A 20,112-nucleotide genomic window follows, 5' to 3' on the forward strand; every position below is an offset into this window, starting at 1 on the left:
CCGGTAAAGTTTCAAAACAAGTTTTGCGGACCGGTGGACCTTCAAAAATAAAAATCAACCTAAAATTGAATATAGCTAAAACACTGTTATCTTTCACATACAACTGGTCTTAAAGTTGAAGACTTAAACGAGTTGTAGCCTACTTTTAAACAGCTGGCCAAAACACTTACAGCATTGTGACGATACAATGAAGTCCAAAGTAGACCTTTCACTCAGGGTTTCCCAAACTGTGGTCCGCGACGACTGCACAGCGCACAGGTAGTCCGTGGCGATATGACAAGAAATTAAAAAGTCACACATATATGTTGTACAGTAGGGGTCGACAACCTACAGCCCGCGGGCCGGATCCGGCCCGCAAATGTAATTTATCTTTTGACAAACTAGACACGAGTCCATTTGTCATACTTTTTGACTATTTTAACTATGTAAGTGCGAAAAAATGTTCGCGCTTTGCTTTAACGATCTTTATACATCACGTTTGTTTACGTTATGATGTTGTTATTTGAACTAGATTAGCGCTTCTTGCGCTGTGGAAGAGTGACTGCCAAGTGCCAAAGTGCGTCGCATACAAACGTAAAAAACGTGTTCAAAAATATTGAACATACATTTTTACTTTTTATTTTTGAAATGTAATAAAAACTTGCAAGAAATTTGAAAAAAATTCCGGTAAACCCCCCAACGTGTGGACTCGAATTAACCTAACAAACACTTTTTGTCCCGCTTTGCGCCAACACTTTACTGCCTCCTTAAAAGTAACTAAACACGATTTTAAGTGCAAAAACATATCTGAAGCCCGCCTGATTAACAGTTGTTCTAACTTTTTAATAACATAATTCGTAGTTAACATCTTGTGAGGCCTGCAGAGACCTTTCTGAGTTTGGTTTTAGCCCGCGACTAGAAAAAGTTTGCCGAAGCCCGAACCCTGTTGTACAGTATGTGTACTCTTTTAAAGATAATTAAATTGCCGCAGTTATTCACAACTTGATTTCGAAAAGCTTTTTAAGCAGAGGGTGTCAGTTTTATAAATATATAAAATTTGGTGTTATTTATTTTTTGCTTTGTATTGCGGTCCGCGAAAAAACAGATTCACAAATAGTGGTCCGTGGTCCCAAAAAGTTTGGGAAACCCTGCTTTAACTCATATAAGTTACGTGACAATGCTGCAAATTACGGAGCTGGCGAACTTCTTAATTTGATGGATAAGCCTTCAACATCTTGATTCTTGAGTTTTGCAATTTAGATTTAAAATTGTAATACATTTATCGGACCGGCAGGAGAGTTGACGCGGACCGGCGGTTGAGAACCACTGTCATAGTATATTTTCAAATCTGTATCAATGCATAATTTATAACAAATATTTACAGGAATTGTGTAAAAAATGCAATGGATTGCAGCAACTACCGAACTGCGTTTGTTGCACGCCTTAAGCTACTGTAAAGTTCAATATCAATTTGAATAACATAATTTGCATGATGCATCACTGTTGCCGGTTTTCCAATCTGCATTTTGGGCGCTGGTCTAGAATCCTACTACAACGAACATTACTTGGGTTTGGGTGGGTCAAGTAATATTGTTAAATAATAATACTTGACCCACTCTCACCCAAACACTAACCGACACCCTAAACCAAATATTTTGCATTGCTTTAATAATTGTATCAACGCTGTGGTAGGATTCTAGACCAACGCCGCATTTTGTGATAGCCAGTCTGCATTTCATGGTACTTAACGCCATGATCTCGGGTGCGCAGCAAATTCTGAGGTGTGCAAGTGTACAATTAAGGTTTTATGCACACCTGTTTTTATCTAAAACTGCTTTACACCAAGAGCAAAACTACTCTTAACTTATAGCATAAAATAGTGGAATAGATTCCCATTATTCTTCCAGAGGCCGTGGCAGATGCACACCTTTATAAGCCAGTCTGGAAAGTATAGCAGATCTCCACGAGATCTCATGGTGCAGGGCCAAATTAATTTGGGTGCCAGGGTGCAAAGGTAAAAATCCTTGGTTCGCACCTCGGTCAGTGCAATTTCAAATTTCTGGGCACACTTCATGATTTTGCGATGTATATAGTCTGTATTGCATCCATTGCACTGTAAACAGATGCTGCACACGCATTTTACATATTTGGGGTGCAGTTTTAATTTTTTCTAGGTGCACTTTTGAAAGGTTGAAAAAAACTTTCAGACTTGCACTTGCCATACTTTTCACAGTGGTATATAAGGTTTTATTAAGCAATTTGATGTGCCAGTGGGGATAGTATGACAAGTGCACATCTTTTAACCTTTTAAAAACTGTGCAACTAAATATGTAAAACGATTGAGCGGCATACATTTACAGTGCAATGTATGTCTTAGAAGTATTTTACAGAATCCATTGGAAACTCATAAAGTGCACCCAGAAATTTGAAAGTGTACCCAAGGTTCACGTTTTTACTTTTTTTTTAGAGTAATATAAAGCTAAGTTTAAACGCTTTACCGTTGACCAACAATCCTGAATTTATCAACTTCAAAAGCATTCTGTTCAATGATGTCAAAGATCTTTGTTTATGGAACATTACAAACCGGGTTACCTAACCATTACATTTTAAAAGATGAACAAAAGGGACAAAGCAATTTGTTATGCAAGGCTGTGACAGTACACCCATATCCATTGGTGGTGACCACTGATTATAGCATTCCATTTATGTTGGACAAAAAAGGAACGGGCAAGGTATTATTTATTTACTCCCTAAAACGTTGATATATGTGTTTTGGTCTAAGTTTGAGTGGAAAGACATACAATAAAGGTCCTACATTTATTGTGCCCCTGCAGGGCTTATAAAACGTTTTACAGGGAACCAACATTAGACATTTTTATTTCTGTACATATTAGTATTTAGTAATTTGTCTAGTATATACAACTTGCAAATATGATTCAGTCTAGAAGACAGTTCACTAAATAAAGCTTTAAATTCACCTGTTTTGTTGTTTTATGTAGAAAATTCATGGTGAAGTTTATGATATTGATCAAAAAATGCTTAAAGCACTTGATGAACTTGAATCACACCCAATGTAAGATATTTTTAATTAATTAGCATAACATAATGTCCACCTAACATTATTCTTTGTCATTTGCAATTTGAAATGATAGAGAAACAAAACAATTTTTTTATGTTCTGGATGTTTCAGAGCAAGAGTTTCTTGTTTATTTAATGAACAAAAACTTTAAATATATATTTTTTGTTTTAGGTAATATAGGGTTGATAGATACAATAGTTTATATTACGTGTCTTAAACTTAAATCTTACTGAGGGCCGCATGAAATAGTTTGCTTACATTAGGGGTCAGCACCAACAAAAATAAAAAATAAAAAAATTTTATTGAATTGATTATATTTATTGTATTTTGCACTTAAGTTTAATTTACAAGGTAAATGTGCAAATTGTGCATGATACATACAAACGTTTTAGCAGCATTTATTAGGATAAAGTAATAGGGTGGCATGACTGAAAATGATACAATTAAAGACCGTTGACCTGTTGGCATTTGACACCGGATCATTTTCCCTGTTTGGGGTGAAGGGTGGGGTTAGAAATTGGGTTAGGGTTGAAGTTATTAGGGAGTTAGTGATGGAGTTTTGGGTGGGCTTTGATAAAATGTTGAATAAGCATTATTCTGGCAATTTAGGTCTTATTTCGACATATTTATATCTTATTCCAATTTAGATGTTATTATGGCTATTAGGTATTAGTCCCCTTGTGGTCTTATTCCGAACTCTGATGTTGCTGTAATTTCTTATGGCTGTAGGCCAGGTGAAAGTTTCCCGTTTTGCCTTGTTCCACCTTGGGCATCAATGTGTAAAGAAATGGTACGTAACATTTTTTCAACTGCACCCACTTTGGTAATTGTTGTAGATTGTTTGCGCTCCTCTCAAATATTAGCCTATATATTTATCCTATGAAAAGCAATCCTGATTTTTTCAATTACATTTCACTGACACAGCATGAAAAATAGTAAAGTTCACTGTCGGTCGCGCTATGCATGAAAAAAAATTCAGTTTAGTTGGTTGGATTTGCTAAACTGTAAGGAAACTTTCTCATTTGACACACAACAAATTGCTTCTTAATATATTCATTTTTATCAAGCTGATTTTGACAAATATGTGCCAAATTTAAAGAAACATATTTTATATATGTATAAAATGGTTGTAAAGAGGATTAACTTTTATTGTTTATTTAGAAGTTAGCAAAGCTGTAGTTTGAATGGGGCCGTTTTATCATCGATGATGTGTGTATTGCTAATAGATAGAAAAGATGCAATGGTACTCATAGAGAAAAATGTCAACTAAACACAAAAACGAAACCAGAAAGAAGAATCCTGAATTTTTTTCAGTTTCAATGTTAAAGTTTGCAAAAAAATAGTTTATACACATGTGGGAGTGGTGCCCAACCCAATTGAACAACTTAGATTGCATGTTCACAACTTACTCATGTGTACAACTTTAACTGTTCTGACTAAACATAGCGTAAAATGCAATTAAAGGTCAAAACCAAAACTATTAAAAATTAGTAGTGAAGCTCGCAAATTGCAAATCATGAACTATTTCTTCAATTACTTTTATAACTAAACACATGTAATTTTAATGTAAAGTTTAAGACATAAAAACAGGTTGAACACCAAACGAAAACATTAAAATCATTGCAAAAATTTAAAATATTGTAGAGCTTGCCCCCCCTAAGATTGCTTTGCGGCTCCTAGGGGTGGTGCGCCTTCCAGGTTAAGAACCACTAGAGTGCTTTGAAAAACAAGAAATATTTTTAACAGCAATATATACTTGCAGTTTGTTGCATGGACTCAAGTTATATTTTCTCTTAGATGGAGGGCCATTTTGATAGCAAAAAAATTACATAGTGAAAGAAAGTTTTCTGTATACTATTGTTAATGGTCTGCTTGGCTTGACAGGATGGTAGTCAAAATCAAGAGTAAGCATGTGCACCTTGCACGATATAAAACCTTTGCATGGGCCACTTGTGTATGTGTAAATAGCCACATATCATCCTCACGCAGCACGTGGTTTAGGCAGAATTTTGATTTCTAAAAAATTTAACTGGCAAACTTATTGTTTTCAACGGGGTTCGCCGATAGCATTCCACTACCCCTGGTTTATATTATAGTTTGAACCATAGTTTATATCAATATGTGGTCTTAAATTTATTTTAATTTTTTATCTTGGATTTATTTGAATAAAATCTTTGTTTATTATTTTTGTTCTGAAATGGCATTTTGTTTTTACTTGGAAATTTGAACAAACCATTTTTGTGCTTATATTTTTTTAGATTGTATGAGAGAACACCTATTGAAGTTTGTAAAACTGATGTTGGCAGCAGTTCCAACGAGACCATTACTTGTGAAGCTTACCTAATAAATAATTTTCAGGAAAAGTTACTAGATTTACCTCTATTGACAGAATACACTGGTGCTATGAAGTATATTCCACCTCATCTTAGACTAAGAATAGATGTTCTTGCGTGTGTAAAAAAACAATAATAATAAATTTATCAACTTTAACAACTGTTTTAAGTGTTGGTAATTGGCGTATATTAGCTTATTCAAAATGACTGCTTTAAAACAACTGCAAAATCAGAAAAATGTTAAGACATTTATATATCTTCAAGTGATGTTTTTTTAAATAGTTTGGAGTAACAATGTGCAATATTGCCTCATATTACAATACAAAAATTATTTTGTATGTTTGCCTATTGTGTTTGGATTCCCGCAAGCAAATATGGAAAAACGGTTCTCTATTTCTTTTACATCGTCTAGTTTCACTACCTGGTTTTCTTTCTGCATTTGTTTGTACTGTGCATGTTTCGCTTCATAAACTGTTTATTTTTTATTGGCTTGCTTAATGGACTGTTAATTACTGCACTTTTTCAATTTTAAAATGTTTAGGGTTGTGAAGCATAACTTAAACATTAATATTGTAATAAAATGCCGTTTCAATATCCATCCTGCCGAAAGTGTGATGATGTAAATGAATTCCATGGGCTACAGGTATACTTTTGTAAATTCAGTTTGCATGCTTGTATGTGCACAGTATGATAAACTTTTTATATTCTTCATAAAGATTGAGTTAAAACTGTTAATGTAAAGCTGCCCAAAAAGGAACTTGGTTTAACAATTTTTTGTGGTGTTAAAATACATTACAAATGTTTTTAAACATTGAAAATTTAATTGGTATTTTTTGTTTACCGCATTCTTAGAATATTATTTTTAGATTTCTGACTGCTATAAGTGGATGGAAGACCCAGACTGTGACGAAACAAAAAAGTTTGTTGATGATCAAAATGCTATTACTATGCCATATCTTCAGGAATGTCCTGCTCGACAAAGCTTTCAAACGAGGTAATACTGGTTACAAATTTATGAAAAAGGCGTTAAATGTGCATTGGTAGCGTAATATTTTACTTAAAGTTTTAACAAGCATTTACCACATTCTACTTTGTTTGACATGTATAAACAATTTTATATAATTGCAGAATGACAGAACTGTACAACTACCCAAAATATTCTTGTCCAAAAAAACGTGGCTCCAGATACTTTTTCTTTTTAAACACTGGCCTGCAAAATCAAAGGTGAGCAATTTAAATATACTATAATAATAATGTTTCCCTTTCTTTATATTTCAATCTAATGTTTTTTGTGTACAGTGTGATGTATGTTCAAGAAAGTCTGGACAGCGAACCACAGGTTTTTCTTGACCCTAACCTCCTTTCTGAGGATGGCACCATCTCACTTAGCGGGTATTCATTTTCTGAAGATGGAAAATTGTTTGCTTATGGGTTAAGCAAGAGTGGATCAGATTGGATTACAATCAAAGTACCTAATATTCTGTGTTTATATTTTGAACTTAATTACATAAAATTGCAGAAAAAGTCCTGTTTTTTATAGTTCAAAAGCGTGGAGACGAAAGAAGATTTGCCGGATGTTTTGGAACGTGTAAAGTTTTCTTGCATGTCCTGGACACATGACCACAAGGGTTTGTTTTACAATGTAAGTTTCAATTTTCAAGTGTAAATAGAACTTATTTAGAATTTAAATTAATGTATTTGACTATCAAGAGATTAGTAATCTAATTTGCTGAATTATTTTTTTTTTTAAAAACAATATATGAAGTTGTAGTAAATAATAATAGAGAGCAAGCAGGGCGCATAATGATAAGAAATTGTACATTTCAGTCAAAGGTTTTCTTGCTTGCAAAAAATACCTGCACTATTTATTTTGAAGTTGAATCTGTGCATAACTTGCTTTTATGCTGTTTGGTTAAATTGCAAGTTCACCCTTAAAACTCAAAATTTCCCACTTAAGGGCAATTTGCCATTAACACTTTTTAACAATTTTAGTAAGGGAATACTTGCCGTTTGTTTTTTATAAAAAAATATGTAAAGCCTTTTTTTCTAAAACTGCACCCAACTGAGTTTGCGTGTGATTTTATTTTTAGTGTTATATTGAACAAGAAGGAAAAACAGATGGAACAGAAACAACATCAAATGTGAATCAAAAGGTAGTCTAAAAGTTGACCTTATAGTTACTGAAGAAAAGAAAGGTGGATTTTGGCCACTCTGTCAGTACTCACTTTTGTAAGCTAAAATTAGAACATAATTTTAGCTCATTACTAAGTAACTAAACTGCTCTTTTCTAGCTAAAAAGTGTTATTGTAAATACTCGCGTAGTTTGTTTGCAAAATGTTTTGCATCTTTGCCGGTTTCAGCGCTGCTTACACATTCACAACCTCATAAGGTATTGTACATTATTTTGATACTTAAATTTGTGAATATTTAGTTGTTTTACCACGTGCTGGGAACTAAACAGAGCGAAGACGTACTTTACGCCGAGTTTCCTGACAACCCTAACTGGATGAGGTAACTTCAGTCAAGTTTTGATAGATGTAGACGTACAGTTTTTCGATCGGAAGTAGTTATGGGCTTTCACAAATCTCACTACTCGTTTAGATATTCCCACCATGCTAATGCTACGTAAAACCAAACCCAGCGACTATGGGTGTGAAAACCTAATTTTCTATGACGTAAAACTCTTCTGATGTTTGTGTAATCGCTGAGAGCATCGTGACTTCTACAGTGATAAAAAAATTCACCAAAGCGGTCTGTTAAGAGTACTGCACAATCCCTTTATAGTAATATATTAGTTTCAAAATGAACTACTTTTATTAATTGTTGCGAAACACATGTATTGTAGTAGCCAGCAAGTTTTTCTTATTCGGTGGCGTTTTGTTTATTCCCAGCCACGTGGAGATATCTGATGACGGGGATTATGCGTTGCTGTCGGTGAGTAGGGGCTGCGACCCCGTCAACCAACTGTGGTACGTCGACCTCCGCACTGTAGCTCACCGTGTGATGTCCAACCCACAGTGGATCAAACTAGTCGACAATTTTGATGCGCAATATGAGGTTTGTAAAACCTATTCGTTTGCGCGATAGCCGATCTTACTCCGATAGCCGATCTTACATAAAAAACGTGTAATTGATTTGCTAAATAGAAACTGTAAAAAACTTGTTTGTTTTTTTGTTTAAATAAAAATATGTTGCTTAGTTAGAAATGTTTAAGTTTTACTTTTACAGAAACGAACCCAGTGGTAAAAATGGCATTGCTTTTACCCCTCAAATTAACAGACTTAGTCGGCTACGGGTGTTTGCTTTTTTAGAAAATTTGACCCACTTTTGTGTTCTATTGGCAGTACATCACAAATGAGGAGACGATGTTCACCTTTAAGACAAACCGCGACGCCCCCCGCTACAAGATCATCAATATTGAACTTACCGACCCAAACCCTGTAAGACTTATTGCACTTGTTTAAGATGCGCTCCATTTTAATGTAAAGATGGTTAGTTTTTTATTCTATGTTTAAGGAAAACTGGAAAACGCTGATCGAACAGCATGACAAGGATGTATTGGAATGGGTGACCTGTGTCAACAAGGACAAACTTGTCGTGGAATATCTGAGAGACGTTAAGGTGAAATGTGGAACACCGTTTTGCTTTGCCTCTTTCGGTCTAACTTATTTCAGTGATTGGTTATTTTATCGTCAGTCGTGTGTTTCAGAGTGTTTTGGAAATACGCCAACTGGCAGACGGGGAAATATTTCGAACTTTACCGCTGGATGTCGGGTCGGTGGTAGGCTATTCAGGACGAAAGAATCAGAATGAAATTTTCTACATGTTCATGTCGTTTTTGACGCCCGGAGTCATCTACCATTATAGCTTTGAAGAAAGCAATGCCAAACCAACGGTAAGAATGAAGCACATTTTTATTTCCATTTTTAGCCTTAAAATTGATGATTTTTTTAGATTCATTAGTTGGTTCTAAGTTAACTGTTTCTAATTACTGGATTTGTTTTAACTACCACTACAATGATCAGTCGCTACTCAAGTGGTGTAGTATCTGATTCGAAGAAGTATACCAAAAGTAAACCAGATGGCATGACGCGTTTTTTCATTCATTGCCTCAGTAATGTCCAGTTAGCAAGTCTTGTTTTGATAAAGAGAAGTGAGTTCATCTACAACTGTTGTGTTCAACCGTTGTACTATTTTCTGAATCTATTTCCTCGGAAATTGACAGATCTTTAAGTAAATTGCTCGATATTGATCGAGTTATGAACAATTTGTTAACTCTTAGTAGACAAAATTGTCGAGAAGCGCTGTAATGCAATGGTTGTATTGAGCCGTCTGGGAGCCATAAAAGAAACTGTCGGCGCACTAATTTCTTTATTTGACGGCGTGTTAGAAATATTTGCAAGACATTGCTAGCGTGGCTCAAATCTTTGCTCTATGCCATAGAATCTATGGCATATTTTAGCAACATGCAATGACAAGAATGACAAATTTTATTTGAGTGATATTTTTTTTAAGATAAAAATGATTTTATCCTTTTACTGACTTCTTTTTTAGTGAACTGTATATCGGGGTAATTCCACGTCAGTAAACAATTGTTGCTTTTAATATACGGTTTAACTCTCCCGCTTTACGGTGTTTTTGTTGGTAGCTAGAACTTAAAACGTTTGAGTTGTTAATTTTAAAGGGCATTTTTTTACATTTTGTAGTAAGCCCTGTGTTTTAACATATTGGCGACATTTTAACTCAGTCTCTCTCAACTGGTGGGTCGCGGCCTGGATCACTAAACACGAATTTTATATGGATTTATTGAGACTGGCTCTCGGCAAGATTCTCTTAAATTTAACAGTGCATTAAATTAACGCGATGAACAATAACAAAAACGTACGGACACAGTCAGTCCTGGTAAATATGTGTGTACGTGCACGTGTGCGTATGCAACCAGTTCAATATATATCACATACTTATCATATCTCAAAACGTATTTGCACAATTTTATTAAAGCAAATAGAATGCACTCATTTTATACAAATTCCCTATGTACGTCCACATCACTGTCACCCATCTGAACGTAAAGTTTAGCAATCAATGCGCTAAAGCATTATTCTCCAACTGTGCCCTTTCTAGAGATTTAAAGCAACCACGGAACTTTAACTCAGTTATGCATAATAATAACTAAGGCAATTATTTTTTTTTACATTTTGGGTCTAAATCGATTAAAACAGAAAAATGGTTTACAAAGTTTAAAAAAACTGTAGTTAGCTTTTTGAAATTGTCGTTCAGTTAAAGTTTTATCAAAGTTTAGTTTTGAATTACATTCAGTTTAACTGTAATATATCTTCATTAGAGCAATATATAGTATCGCGAGCCGGCAGAATTAACCACCCGCATTAGGTTCAGCTCGTACTCATATAGTTGTGTAACTCTGATTTGGACAACAGTATTAAACAACGTTTTCGATAATATGCTAGTATTTTCTATTATTTTTTTTCAATTATTTTTACCTTGTATTTCAACTGTTTTTTTAAATAATCAGCGTCTTGTTATTTGTCATTTTTGTAGCTGTTTGACTTTTTTATATGACAAAAATATCAACAAAGCATTGTCAAGAGATGTACTTGACAACGCCAAGACACTAATTCAATACTTACAACAATATGTTGTTTAAATTAATGTATTTGTAATAGGTCAAAATTTCTATTTTTTTAGGTCAAAAATAATCGCCCTAATAATAACCTATTTGTATTTCAAATGACACGGGACCAAGCACTGGAGACTTGATACACGCTATCTATTCCATAACTTATAATATTATTAGATTTACCTACTTCTTTACCCTGAAGTTCGGATTATTGTTACGTTTTTTATGGTTTTGTAAAAACGTGCCGCGAATATTTTTTTGTTATGCCGCAGGGCTTAAAAAAAATAAGAACCACTGTACAAACGCCTATGTTTATCGCTCTGTAAAACCACCTTTGCAAAACATGGTTATAGATTCTTACTGTCTTGGCTTCGAATGTTTTTTATTATTTTTTATATAATATATAATATTACGCTCGGAACAGAATATTTCTATCCATATTTATACATTTCGATAAAAATTCATTTCCAAATTATCTTGAAAAAGACGTTTCGACACGTACTCCTATCATCATCGTCAGTTTATGTTTTAAAATCAATCTGATATGTTAATTACCAAGTGGTTTATTTTTGTAGATAATAATTCTTCTTTAGGTGTTTCGCACTATTCAAGTCAAGGGCTTTGACTCTTCGCTCTTTGAAACAAGTCAAGTTTTTTATTCGAGCAAAGACGGCACGAAAGTGCCAATGTTTATTGTTCATCGAAAGGTAAGTTTGATTTGTTTGATTTATTGTTTGTTACGGCTTAATAATACAAGCTATTTCATAAATGACGCAGTCTGATCATTTCTAAATATTTGTTTTAAATTTGGCGTTAACCGTGTCATTAGTAGGTTCTAATCTTACAAAAGTCTATGCTTTTGCTGGTTAGAGTCGATGTTATTTTAAAAAAAACGAAAACATTTTCCGTTTTTGTATGCAATTTGCACTTTTCAATATAACTTTTTTGTAATTGTATGTTTTTTAATATATTTGGTGAAAGATTACTAGCCTTGCAAAATTTAAATAAACTATAATTATTTTAATAAAAAATTCTCTTATACCCGATCATAAAATTTCCAACTTATTAGGCATTAGCTTGCAAAAAGAATAATCACTCTCTCGGACATATACACAAAAACAAGCAAGCATGAGTATAAAGTGACGCAAGCATTCCTTTATGTGTTTAATTTTATTTATTTGTATAAAAATCAACATCAGCTGTCAGCAAACTGAACGTGATTTATCCGAGTCAATTAGTTTTAATTTTCTTCTATAGTTTTATACCCGTTTGCTAAAAAAACAAAATATTTTAAAAATCTGTTTATTTGTGACATATCCTAATACTGGCCGAACCTTCATACCCTTCGTATATATTTTCTCAGTTGTATATCCAAATTCGTAATCCGGTAGCACATGGCATACACTACAGCAGTGCTCTTTAACCGGTGTGCACCGTGCACCCTGGGGTGCACCAAAATATGCACGGATTTCACCACTACGAAAAGGTATACAAGGGTGCATCACAAACTCACAAACTATCAACCATTAATATTTGACTTCTGAAGTTTGTTTGGATGCTGTTTTATGACATGCAATAGCACTCGCAAACAGCCTGCAGCCATAATTAACCGAACTCTTACCGACAATTTGTAAAACTTCAGCAGCTCCGCTCAGTTTAATTGACATGATGATATTGAAATGCATATTGATGTTTCTTATGGCTTTTTACCCCAGTTTACCTATAAAGTAAACGGGGTGCATGAGTTTATCAAAACAACTTTAAGGGTTCACCAAACCAAAAACGGTTGAAGAGCACTGCACTACAGTATATCCGGTTAAAGTGCACTGGACTGGATAATATTTGTTTATTTTATCGGTAATTGCTACGCAACACTTTTAGTATGAATTTACATGCAAACCAAATATGAACCAAAAAATAAATGATGCAATAACGAGAACCGTCATAAAATGTCAAATGTTGTTATAGGGCTTGGAACGTAACGGCAGCCATCCGACTCTGTTATACGGCTACGGGGGCTTCAACATCTCAATTACACCAGGCTACAGCGTATCGCGAGTCATTTTCATGCAACATCTTGGTGGGATTATAGCTGTCGCCAATATTCGCGGAGGAGGGTAAGTCAAAAAACTATATGTAATCAATTGCATAAACCAGTAAACAAAGCTGTAGGGTTATCTAAATTCTAAGCTATATTAAAGTTCGAAATTTAAAGAAATTGCTTGTCTATTATTTAAAGTGTAAACTACGTGTCGCGAAAGAGTATGTTAGTCCGTATCTTCACAAAAAAGTTGAAATATACTTGTCAGCTTGTTTTGGTATTTATTGTGCAACTAGATCGAGCTCTACATTATAAGTTTGTTCACCGATTCATGTTCGCACGCCTGAAAGTTAAAAACTAAGCATTTTCCTTACTTAATGTGACTTTTGTTTTGCCCTTGAACTACTGATATTGACAAAAACAACTTGAACTGTGTTGCTATCTGTGAATCACTTTACGTGCCAAAACGCTGACCTGATTGTCGCGTTCTGAAATCCATACGCATTACGCACGAATACAGCATTTTGTTCACGATTATAAACAAACGGGCCAAGGCGTGTCGTGCTTCGTAAATTTGGTTCCAGGCAGGTTTATGGCGCGAGTAATAATGTTTATTCGTGCATGTGGACACATATCACGGCAAGTTGGCTGCGGTGGGCGTTTCGGTGGCTGAAACAAGCCGAACTTCTGCCCCTCCCAGTTTGGGCGGGAGTGCAAAGCAAACTTATTTGTTTCAACATCTCGCCGAAGAAATGCGAGTTTTCTCATGTGCAGGGAATACGGAGAGACTTGGCACAAAGCTGGAATACTCGGCAACAAACAAAACGGTTTCGACGACTTTCAAGCGGGCGCTCGATTCCTAATCGATGAGAAATATACTTCCCCACAAAAGTGAGTTGTGGTGTGGTTGGTGCAAATTACAAACCTGGGACCGTCTAGTCTAGTGATTACAGGACTCCAAATCAATTAAATTTTTTAATTAACACACAGGGCAAATATGACCGATTAACTCATTTAAGTCAGGTAGTAATCACAACGAGATTAAATATAGAACAAATTATCATATAGGGCTTGTTCGCTTCGGAGCTATTTAAATATCCCAACCATACTTAATTGCCGTACGCGATTTCAACACAGACTTGTTACAAGAAGCGCCGATTATATTGTCCGCGTGGATACTAGAAACGCTGTAATATTTTATTTTGTGATGAAGCAGCGATAAGGTGATTTAACAGCGTTCACGCCTAAACCTGATATGTTGTAAATCCTGAAAGCAATTTCATTTTTATGTTCGTGCTAGTCACATCCGTTTTAACGCAACACGTCGAGCTTTTCAAGATCAAACGCTTATGAACAGTTGCAATTTAGGTTGTGTTGTGATTTTCTCGTGTTTTCTTTGTCCGTTTTTTTCGTGGTAAATTAGCAAGTGCACGCTTCCTTCCTGTGTTCGACTTGCGCCAGTTGCTACGGCAAGATATATGGCTTTTGCGTGTACATTCTCGGCACGAGCCCAAGCGCAAACACTGCCACGGGTCGCGAACCCGACGGCAGGACTAACCAGCCGACAATTTGTGTGCAGACTGGCAATTCACGGCGGCTCCAATGGCGGTCTGCTGGTCGGGGCCTGCATTAATCAGAGACCGGAGCTCTTCGGCTGCGCGGTCGCTCAAGTCGGGTAAGCGATAGTAAGTGCCCTGCTACGGCCACCTCACTTGATTCTTTGCGCTTGACTTGTGATGCTAAGACGGTGCCGCAAAATGGCTGTGCGGCGAATTCCTTTGCGCGGCGTCAGTCCACGCAGCGCTCAGCGCAACTTTAGGTGTGTTTCGGCCGCGAGCTTGCTTATCTATTTGCCTTGTTTACCAACACGCGCAGCAACTGTTATATCGCCAAAGCGGCGTGATGCTAATGACAATCCTACCCCCGTTTGTACTTCAACCGACAGGTGTTTAATTCATTTTTACAGACGAAATGTCAAATTACGGATTAACTTACTACTAGTGTTTGTGTGTTTATGCGCGCGTGCGTGTGTGTATATGTTCTCGTGCACTTGTGACCAGTGATAATTGCAAACCTTGTATGTTTAGTGTGTTGGATATGCTCAAGTTTCACAAGTACACGATCGGACATGCGTGGACAACCGATTATGGGTGTGCCGACGAGGATCAACAGCAATTCCAGTGCCTTTACAAGTAGGTTTTATTCGTTTTATTAGTCCGTATACACACCTTTTTTGCCTTTCAGTTGTTTTTTGTAATTCTCTTGTTGTTTAGTTTAAGTTTTAAATTCGTCATCTCGCTCTTATTGTAAATAAAGCATTGCAGACTGAACAGTAATTTTAGTTATGCTGGTTGCAATGTTTATAATCTATAATGCGAACTGGCAATTTATTAAAAAAAGCTTTTCCTGAAATTTTATTGAACTTATGTGTATTGCTTATTGGTTAAAGTTTGACTTTAAACTACACTTAAACGTTATCGCATCTCTGTTTCTTATTTAAGTCATTCAGCAAAATGTTAAAAGTTCTACAGTCACCTGCCTTTTCAGATACTGCCTTCTTCCCGCTTTTTTTTAACAGTGCAGTCGGTATTTACGTGAGGTCGCATCCGGCAGTTTACGCGACCATTTTGTGTCAGAATTCAATTTCCCAAACCGGTGGTGTGTTGTTTGCGCCAACCTTACATTGTTGCCGCAACCAGTCGCCTCTTTCACAATATTCTGTTTTGCGCGTAAAAATAAATCAGACCTGAAAATACAAAAATAATTTGACCAGGCCATCTTAGAAGTTGCCATCACGTAAACCGACCAATCAGGGCAAGTCGTTGGGCCGACGACGTCAAAATGACAGCAGTTGCTTGGCGGAATTGAATCAGTCAAGTAAATTTGCTTTCAGCATTATCCCACGCGCAAAGTCTCACGTGAACCGGCTCAACAGCACAGTCAAGCCCACATGTCGACAATTCAATGACGAGTCGTCCTTCTAATGTTTCCCAGATGCAAGGCATGCCCTTGTCTGAATTTGAATGTCAATTATTAAGGTTATCATCGTAAGCTAAGCTTCGCGTACTATTGTCAGCCAAGATTGCGCAAACTAAGGCAAGCTGTGTCTGTTACGGAAACACCGGTGCTGCAATAATTTATGAATAAAAACACCAACTTTAATTGTAGCTTGATTTAAGTAACAAGATTCACAAAATGGCTAAAAATCATATGCTTGGAATGAAGGCTGCACTTATGTGAAAGCTGAAAAACAGAAAGCTTTAAACCTAACAACACTAAAAAATTATATCGTGTTTGAATTTAAATAGTGTAACATTGAGTGCCTAATTTTGAAAAAAAAATAAACAGTTAAAACTTCATAACGTACAACAAACCTCTGGCGCAACAAATACCGCTTCATACATTCTTTAGTTCAAAATACAAATATTTTGTCTTGTGACTACTCGTCCTTATAGTGTTTATCTCCAAAGCGTTTCGGGCAAAATCAAACCGACTATTGTATCATCACAAAAAAGACGACGTGCGCTGTGTTTATTTTTTGCCAACTTCTCGATCCGCCTTTAATTTATTTCTATAGAATTGATATTTATCCATGGCAGACAACCTTGCCTTCATATTTAACATTTGATCGCCTATCGTGTGTCAGGCCTATCGAAAAAAGCCACCAAACGACAGACACAGGCGCCGAATCGTTACCCTACGACAGCCAAAATCTACACCCCTGGCTTGGTCCCTAAAAAATCGCATAATTTCATTCTGTGGCGCTCATCATTCCCAGATACTCTCCGCTCCACAACGTAAAGGTCCCGCAGGATTCAAACGTGCAGTACCCTTCCTTGCTGTTGCTGACCGGGGACCACGATGACCGCGTGGTTCCTCACCATTCCCTCAAGTACATAGCTCGTGTACAGGAAATAGTGGGACCGCTAGCGCAGCAGAACAGGCCCCTGCTTATTCGGGTGGACACCAAATCGGGACACGGCGCTGGAAAACCAACAGCCAAGATCGTAAGTTCTGCGCTGCTTCTTTGAGTCAATTTTTATGTTTTTCTGTGTTTGATAAGGTGCTTTACCTAACCAAATTTTCATGGATCGTAGCCGAAATCATATTCGACGCGTATTGCTATTGTATTTTTTCTTATGTTCATTTTCTTGTGCGCAGATCGAAGAGCAGGCGGACTTGTATGGATTTATTGCCAAAAGTCTTGATGCGAAATGGGTATCCTAAAGAAATGGCACATTCATTCCAGCAAGTTCAAGTAAAGAAATCGTTTAAAATCTTGTGCGAAGCCATTTATTTAGCGTCATTTTAGGGTGTATTTTTGAATTTGTTTTCTTGCTGCAAAAACGTTGTTTACCGGCCGAAAGTTAAAAGTCTGCCTTTCGCTTTTATGGTTCGGGCCTAGTTAATTACTTTGGCGGTATTAGGTGCAAAAATAGGTCACCGAGTTCACATTGCTTTGTTGTTTCGAAATTGTGCCTTAGCGGCTTGCGATACCGAAAAGCGTAATTTATCGCCGTGTCAAGCGAGCAAGTTTTAACGACACAGCCAAGCTAAGCACAGAGCGGCTGTTGTGCTGTTCGTTGCAGCGCCGCGTCGGCGTCCACACAATGCTTGCCCGGCCTGGCACAACGAGAGATTAATGTTGTTTACCTTTTCGGGGCGACGGTGCGTAGCGCTCCGCTCATATCCAAAGAAACCAGTGAGAGGAGGCGCGGAGCGGGTGGGCGGTGCGCACGTGCACACAAGAACGCTTCGACGCGCCAGCTAAACTCGAGCTCGCTCGAACCCCGTTATTCTTCGCCGCCTGTGTCCCCGCTGTAAAACACCAACGCTTGCAATCCCAAACACTCTTTTGGGGTAAACTTATTTTGGCTCTAATTTATTTGTCAACTGTATTATAAATTTTCCTGTGTGGCGTGCTTTTTTATCTCAAGCGCATTTGCTGATTAGGTCATTTTCGTGTTTTTTTTTGTCAGGTCAACTTTGTCCCCTACAAACGCATTGAACAGTTTGTTTTGTTGTATATGTACCTAGCACAGACCAGCACGCATGCTTTTTATCTGCAAAAATTAGCCAAATATGACTATATTATATATGTTGCTGTATCAGACCAGTATCTCTAAAATATGCTAGCAAATCTTTAATGTCATTTTTTTATGTTTTAAAATCTGTATTATTTGAGAAATTGTAATGTTGAATTCCCTATTATTCACTGATCTCGAATGCGCATTTCTTTTGCCACGTAATAAAAAAATTTTCCCGAACATCCATAAATGGCTACCAGGCAAATATTTAAAATGGCGGCTGTTGTCTGTCTGTTCTGATATTGCGCAACTAACTCACCATTTGTGTTTCTCAAAATGTTTGTGTGTTTGTCTATTTGTCTAATGTACAGCACATATATTAAATGCAAATATCTTGTTGGTATGATCGTTTTCGAATACGAAGTAAAAAATACAATTTGTAGAAATATTAAAACCCGGCCTATTTATTAAACTTACAATCTTGGTAGGTTTTATTATGTTATAAAAGAAGAATAGTGCAACCCGTGGATTACAGTTTTAAATATCCAGTTGTTTTCGTAAATTTCTGAAAAATGAATACTTCCACCCGTCGCCATTTTGTTAATAATCACAACCGAGTTTAACGCTTCCCGTCACGCTTTTAAGCTGGTTTTCGATTTCCCCACTTCTCCATGTACAGCCTGCGCCTCGAAATTACGTTCGCTTTATAACTGTTAAACAAGCGCGTCGGAAATCTCGCATGCAGCAGTAGTTCTGTGAACAAGACGTCCGCCCAACCAGGCGATGACGTCACGTGTTCGATTTAAGAGCGCGTAATCAAAGTCGGATTAGTCACGCTTGAGCGGTTGTAATTGGGCTGTAGAAAACTGGGATGCTTTGACACGTTAAAGGAAAAAAACAGGCATTATGTGATGCGGTTGGAACTCGCGATTCTTGTCAGATATGTCGCGTCGGTTGTGGGAGATATTTCTGCTAGTATTTGAGACGTCTGGTCGAGAAGGCGGATAGAAAGTCGTTAAAATATCTGCTTACAAACACGTCGAAAATATCCCAATGCCTTGCAAAACGAAAGTCTTTAAGGTTCGGCTGCAAACTCTTGGGCGTGTTTCAGTTAAATAGATTTTTTACGAAAACGACCTCGCTCTAAAACGGGCGGCCGGCATCTTCTGACTTTAATCATGGATCGTGTTTATCTCGATTGTAAATATTGATGCAGCGAATGTTTGACGTTTGCATGTGCAACTCTGCCTGCAACACGCGGCAGCCACATTCGGCCATAATTTAATAATGTGGTGTCGTACGCTCCCTCGCCATTTCGCACCCGCCATGAGTCTGGAACTTTTTTAATTGCTTCTACCTACAGTAAATGAAGGCCAAACTAAAGAAAATGTTTTCTATTGACGCGTAAATCTCTAAAATCGACGTGCGACGGCCCATTTTCCGACATGCAAATGCGAGCGATTTGTGATGGATAAAATGCGTGTCCTAATGTGGGATAGGTTTTCTTAAAGTTAAGGCGCGGCGATGTCGATGCAAAAACCGTGCGCGCGCAAACGCGTCCCAGACGAGTAGAACTTGCTGGCAACAAGCGACCAACCAAGGGTAGGAGCGCGGGTGGTTGGACGTCTGCATCTCAAATGCAAGGGCCCACATCGGAGATCGGAAACACGAGAAGCGGGCAACGAAAAGCCGAGTGCAAACGAATAACGCGTTTCCAAATGCCTGTCGGTGGCCCATTCACACGCTACGGCGGCCCTCGGCTAACAGTCCCCGCAGCAGCAATCCAATATTATCTCTGTTTCCCGTTGGCTGCCTGGCCCCGAGCCGCTCTGGACGCCTCTCCCGCGCGATGTCTTTAAAATCAGTAGCGGCTGGGCCAGGCGGGACGCCTCGCCTTCTCTCTTGCGCGGCGCGAATGTGCGAGAGGGCGAACTATTTATTTAAATTTGGAGCGCTCGACGCGTCGGCCTTGTAAGCCCGTGCGTGTGCGTCCTGGCACAATGATGAATGGCCTC

General features: G+C 37.3%; 2 protein-coding genes across 4 annotated transcripts; both read left to right on the forward strand.

Moving 5' to 3' along the window:
* The first annotated feature begins 2,450 nt into the window (after positions 1-2,450).
* On the forward strand, positions 2,451-5,629 carry LOC146160245 (gamma-glutamylaminecyclotransferase B-like). Of its 3 annotated transcripts, none has more exons than XR_014494726.1 (4): positions 2,451-2,711; positions 2,979-3,052; positions 3,725-3,848; positions 5,317-5,326. XR_014494726.1 is itself a non-coding variant. In XM_083385888.1 (4 exons), the coding sequence occupies exons 1-4, from the start codon at positions 2,526-2,528 to the stop codon at positions 5,323-5,325; spliced, it is 330 nt and encodes a 109-aa protein (XP_083242014.1). In that variant the 5' UTR covers positions 2,451-2,525; the 3' UTR covers positions 5,326-5,454. The 3 variants fall into 3 exon arrangements, 2 of the variants coding, with proteins under 2 accessions (XP_083242014.1, XP_083242013.1); XM_083385888.1 differs by having other exon boundaries at positions 3,788-3,848; positions 5,317-5,454; XM_083385887.1 differs by lacking the exon at positions 3,725-3,848 and having other exon boundaries at positions 5,317-5,629.
* Positions 5,630-5,917: 288 nt separating this feature from the next.
* Positions 5,918-18,535, forward strand: LOC146160246 (prolyl endopeptidase-like). Its single transcript, XM_083385886.1, has 18 exons — positions 5,918-6,034; positions 6,258-6,385; positions 6,520-6,615; positions 6,691-6,859; positions 6,932-7,033; positions 7,482-7,544; positions 7,823-7,902; positions 8,283-8,448; positions 8,736-8,831; positions 8,908-9,012; positions 9,101-9,286; positions 11,623-11,736; positions 12,998-13,146; positions 13,845-13,961; positions 14,650-14,745; positions 15,158-15,262; positions 16,849-17,077; positions 17,232-18,535. The coding sequence occupies exons 1-18, from the start codon at positions 5,972-5,974 to the stop codon at positions 17,295-17,297; spliced, it is 2,130 nt and encodes a 709-aa protein (XP_083242012.1). The 5' UTR covers positions 5,918-5,971; the 3' UTR covers positions 17,298-18,535.
* Positions 18,536-20,112: the final 1,577 nt, after the last annotated feature.

This window comes from Ascidiella aspersa, chromosome 3, assembly GCF_963924565.1.
Source record: "Ascidiella aspersa chromosome 3, kaAscAspe10.2, whole genome shotgun sequence".
NCBI lineage: Eukaryota > Metazoa > Chordata > Ascidiacea > Phlebobranchia > Ascidiidae > Ascidiella > Ascidiella aspersa.

Bases quoted from the DNA above. Each gene is read 5' to 3' on its own strand.
- LOC146160246 (XM_083385886.1), top strand. From the start codon at position 5,972: ATGCCGTTTCAATATCCATCCTGCCGAAAGTGTGATGATGTAAATGAA. The intron at 6,860-6,931 runs GTACCTAATATT...TGTTTTTTATAG, and splicing joins CAGATTGGATTACAATCAAA to TTCAAAAGCGTGGAGACGAA. The intron at 7,034-7,481 runs GTAAGTTTCAAT...TTTTATTTTTAG, and splicing joins ACAAGGGTTTGTTTTACAAT to TGTTATATTGAACAAGAAGG.
- LOC146160245 (XM_083385887.1), top strand. From the start codon at position 2,526: ATGATGTCAAAGATCTTTGTTTATGGAACATTACAAACCGGGTTACCT. The intron at 2,712-2,978 runs GTATTATTTATT...TGTTTTATGTAG, and splicing joins ACAAAAAAGGAACGGGCAAG to AAAATTCATGGTGAAGTTTA. The intron at 3,053-5,316 runs GTAAGATATTTT...ATATTTTTTTAG, and splicing joins GAACTTGAATCACACCCAAT to ATTGTATGAGAGAACACCTA.